We start from the raw sequence: 5,000 nt of genomic DNA on the forward strand, positions 1-5,000 counted from the left end.
TTCAGCGGGTATCTTGCATGTTGCGTTCAGGTGCACTGTTTAATTTGAGTTTGTTTTAGTTTTTTTGCCCGCGGGCCGCCAATCGCAGAGCCCTGGACTAGATCATGTCATTTTGTTGTGGTGTGTTTACGTTTTGGGTTGTTTTTGTTCAGGGTGAGCGGCTCGGCCCTCTGAGAGCCTACTTCTTCAGGGTGATCAGAGACTACCAGCCGTCCAATGAGGACCTCTCTGATCGGCTGGAAGTCTTCAAAGCCCTGACAGAGAACGGCAAAGACATCACCTACCTGGAGGAGGACATAGGTGAAACTCCACTTAGAATATGGAAGAACTTTAAAACTACACTCTGCAATACTGGCCTAAGATGACGTCTAGTATTTGTTCATTGCTAAGGCAGTTGTACAACCATAAAGTGTACATGTGTCTCTCAATGTTGACATGCTATAAGTTTGCTATTGATATAGGATTTTTACTGTTGAATAAATGAATAAAAGTACTCTATAGGCATGCAGTGCTCTCATATGTCTTACTCCATTGGTAATAATCCCCCACCCCCGCATCCTCTCTGTTTCTCCTGCCCCAGCACGCTTTGTCCTGCTGTGGATGGACATTGGTCTGACATCTGACTTCCTCCATGTTCTTGTCAACCTGGTCAAGTTCAACAGCTGCTACCTGGACCAGAACGTCTCCATCATGGTCCAGTAAGAAAGACAGACACACAGACCGACACCTATGTGCACACATTCTCATTTTCTCGCTCAGAAAATGGTATCAACTTGCTTGTTCTTTTTTCCTTGCTTTGTTCTCTGCAGGAAGATCTGTCTTCTGTGCAATAGAACCACATCTTCAACAGATATTGAGGTAGGTATTTGTTTTTTCCTGAACAACAATGCTCACGTATAATAGTAATAATAATACGATTTATATAGTACTTTCTCAAGACTCGAAGCACTTTACAGAACACATAAAACAACACATATGAAGAATAAAGAATTCAAGAAAAGGTTGAATTAATAAGTATCAGTTTTTTATTACTTAAAGGTTACATTTTATTTTACTTTATCAAGGGTTAATTAAGCAGGTTAGTTAATCAAACAATGTAACATTTTATTTTGTGAACAGAGATGAAAAGACTGAGGAAAACCAATCTGAAAGTATAGAGATAGATAGATGGATAGATAGATAGATAGATAGATGGATAGATAGATAGATACCTTATTTGTCATTGCATAATAGATCACAACGAAACTTAGTTTGGCAGTACTACTCTACACTACAGTGCATTTATAGCTGCAACAGTAGTAGAGGGAAGCTGAAGGAAGAGGAGAAGTTTTTTTAGGGTGTGTTTACACCTGTTTCTTAAGTGTGGTTGAACTGAACCCTGAAGCATTCCTCCCCTGAGTTTGTCATTTGAGAAGGCAAAAAAACCCAACTAGTAGTGCCCCGGTCTGCTCTCATGTGACTTATATATTATATATAGTGGTCTGTTCAAAGTGAATACACAGCAACAAAACCATCCAAAAATAGCAAGGGAATTGCCCATTTAATGAAGCATATAAGTTGATTTTTGCTGACATTCTCATACCTTGTTCTCAAGACCACCAGTCCAAATGGCATCAAAATACGGAACAAATTCATGTCCAACCAAATTCCATGCGTAATCAATCTCTGACGTATCAAGTTAAACTACAGTAGTAACATTTTTGTACTGAGTCCATAATGAGTTAGGGGCTTGCAATTCTTAACAACTGTCAGACCATAGTGTCTTCTCAAAGCCTTCATAATACAACAGAGACCCATAATCTAGTAAATGTAAACAAGGGCAGATCTGCATTCTTCTACACCCAAAGGAAAAACACAAATTGTCTCTAAAAATGTAGTCCCACAGTAAATAATGATGACCTGGAAATAATGGAACACTTCATTCTACTTACCGGTACTTTGCTGCAGTGGTCCTCACTTCTCACATGTTTTTTATGCTGCATGACATGTATATTTATTAGCCATAGCAAAATCTTCGATTTATATCTAACAAACTTGTCAACACCAGAGGAACCAATCTGTTTTCTTTCTCATGTTATTAGTGTGCTTGTTTGTGGGGCTAGCTCATTATATGCATTGACATAACAATGTTCACAGTTCTCTCTTTGGAGCACACTGGATGTTTGAAATGGAAAGCTCCCTGGACGCTTTACCTTTGTGAATGTCACATTTGTGATTAGTGAGTGACTAGTTTCTTAGAACAGACGAGTTGGCTTCCACAATTTTCAAATGCTTCCGCCATACCGTCTGTACTTCGTGGGGGAGAATCATGCAGAAAGTCAGGTTGCAAGCACACTCGAAAATATTTAAAAACTCACTGGGTGCAGGGCAAGCACGAGATAGGAAAAAGAGAAAAAGCCAGCACTCCAAATGTCTTTTTTGTTGATTTATTCACCTCATACACCTGGGCAGCAGCAACGAACGTTTCAGTCAAAGACCTTCCTCAGCGTTGTGCTGTGTCAGGCAAAAAAGACGGCTAAATACAGTCATGCCGGAAGTACAATCAATTAGAAAAATAAAATAAAACATTTTGTAATGTGCCTTCTACCGAATAGAGACAAGGCACTATTTAGTAAGAAAAGAAACACATTTGAGAATAATACATTTAGAATAATACATAGAAAAGTTAAGACTACAAGAGAATCATGCACCAACCGGAATGGGAAGCAGAAAGGCGGGTCTTCCGCTCATTAGTCCAATCAGAATCCAATATGCCGGCAGAAAGGCGGGTCTTCCGCTCATTAGTCCAATCAGAATCCAATATGCCGCATTCGCGTGTCGTGATTCGTCGGATTCCGTAGAACTTCCTTCCAGTCTGAAGGTTTTTTTCCCAACTTCCTTGTGCATGTTCTGGGGGTGTAACGTACAGACTGTATATAGCTGCATTCGCCGGATGTAGATGATACAGTCTGTTTTAAGAGATTAGTGAGTGACAGGGTGGCAGATATCTGCAGTGCTGGTTACATTTATGCTACTTTTGTAGCTTGTTGCATTTTACACGATTATGGTATAACAATTAAACCAGAAAACACTGAAGGCTTATTTATGATGGAATATGTGAAGCTTAAATAGGGTTTTAAAATATTCTTAACAAATTGGCAGTTGTTTATTTAGTATGCAGGTCAGGTGTAATTATGTTACTTTCCTCGGATCCTCTTCATATAACTTCAAACAATGCATATGGGTTAGGGTTAGCTTGCATTGTAAACAAGTCTCAATTATCTCAACTTTGTGGCTGGAGGGAAACACATTGAAATGTTGAAAATTGAAATGTTTTGCTTCATGCCTGGAAGAACATTGCATGTTTAGGTATGGCATATGTCTGAGGCATATGTTGCATCGCTTGTGGAAACCATTTCAGACATTCCAAACATCTTGCGTGATGAACTATGCCCAGTGTTTTTGAACAATGTATTGTTGTGTTATTTCTGTAATTAGTAAGCAAACATAATTAAACTAGTTATGTCTACAATATATTCAGCACCAATCTCAGTTGGAAGTGTGTGTGTGTGTGTGTGTGTGTGTGTGTGTGTGTGTGTGTGTGTGTGTGTGTGTGTGTGTGTGTGTGTGTGTGTGTGTGTGTGCGTGCGTGCGTGCGTGCGTGCGTTTGCGTGCGTGCGTGTGTGTGTGTGTATGCTTGCGTGCGTCCAGGTGGCACTGCAAGTGCTGGATGCGGTGGTGTGCTACAATTGCCTGCCATCAGACTCTCTCACCGTCTTCATCATCACCCTCTGTCGTACCGTCAATGTCAAGGAGTTTTGTGAATCTTGCTGGAAGGTGAGCGAACACACAGGCACATGCGCACACTTTGCTTTTGCCTTTGAACCGAGGACTCTGATTTCTTTTCCATTTGCAATTCATTCATCTCTTCTTTTGTTCTCTTTGTGTCCTCCTCATTCTCCCCTTTCTTCTGCTGCTCCTCTTCTCCAGCTGATGAGGAAGGTCTTGGGGACTCACCTCGGCCACAGTGCTATTTACACCATGTGCCGCATAATGGAGGAGAGGTATTGTCCCCGGGTTCACCATGTTCACCATTAGGGACAGTTCGTCAATAAAATCATAGGCAATGCAAGGCGGGCATCATGCACGTGACAAAATTAGGCAAAGCACACAAACTGCTCGACTTGCACTATAAGCTGTCAGACAATTTAACGTTATCCACCTTATTTTTGTGAGGCTCCCGCTGTAAAATAATTCTGGGAGCAATATCCGGTCTAGAACGTGAGCAGCTGTGTTTACGCTGGCTTGACGCTGCCTGGATACTACTCGGCACTGCAGCCCATGACTGCAGCGCGTGCCTCCTCCTCGCATCGCATTTCCTTGTCGAACTCCGACGTTAAACGTTTGCTCGTTTTGGCAATGGAGCCTAATGATGTTATCTGTCACATCCGCTAACCTGTTGCTCGTTGAACAAGTCGGCATTTATCAGCTCGGCTGCTATTGTTTCATGTTAATTTTGGATGATTTAACATTGGCTGTAAGGTAATTTAACTGTTGCACGCTGCGCTGCGCAGCAGGCACCGGGAGGAAGAGGTAATTTCGCCAGTTTGCTTTGATGTGCGCGAATGATTAGATGATGCACGCTGGAAGTGAACGTTAAGCAACGTGTGTACACCTCGCCCATGAGAGAAGGACCGGCAAATGACTTGATACGTTTCACACTTGAGTCGCTCTGCCAGCATTAGGGATGGGCATCGAATTTCGAATTTTCGAATAATCGTTGTTATTATCAAGGTCGACTTTTATTATTGAAATTCGAAATTCGGAAAAAAAAAAAAAAAAAAAAATTTGAGTGAAATGTTGCATTGTCTCCCCTGATTCTAAGTATAGTCAAATCGCTTGGTTTGAGCAAGTAAAACAATTTTTATAAGCATTTTAAGCAAGGTTTATGGAAAAATGAATGGCGGATGAAATCCCATGAAGAGGGAGAGGGGGTGACTTTGGCACCCCTTTGGCACTCA

General features: G+C 41.3%; 1 protein-coding gene across 2 annotated transcripts in view; it reads left to right on the forward strand.

Moving 5' to 3' along the window:
* The window catches only part of tsc2 (TSC complex subunit 2), a 46,864-nt gene that overhangs the window by 3,417 nt on the left and 38,447 nt on the right, over positions 1-5,000 (forward strand). For both annotated transcript variants that reach the window (XM_083655726.1, XM_083655727.1), the window contains exons 5-9: positions 153-300; positions 581-698; positions 810-858; positions 3,691-3,816; positions 3,970-4,043. In XM_083655726.1, coding sequence (XP_083511852.1) covers positions 153-300; positions 581-698; positions 810-858; positions 3,691-3,816; positions 3,970-4,043 — 515 coding nt within the window. The remainder of the gene's footprint in view (positions 1-152; positions 301-580; positions 699-809; positions 859-3,690; positions 3,817-3,969; positions 4,044-5,000) is intronic.

This window comes from Poromitra crassiceps (genome assembly GCF_964638095.1).
Source record: "Poromitra crassiceps genome assembly, chromosome: 19".
NCBI lineage: Eukaryota > Metazoa > Chordata > Actinopteri > Beryciformes > Melamphaidae > Poromitra > Poromitra crassiceps.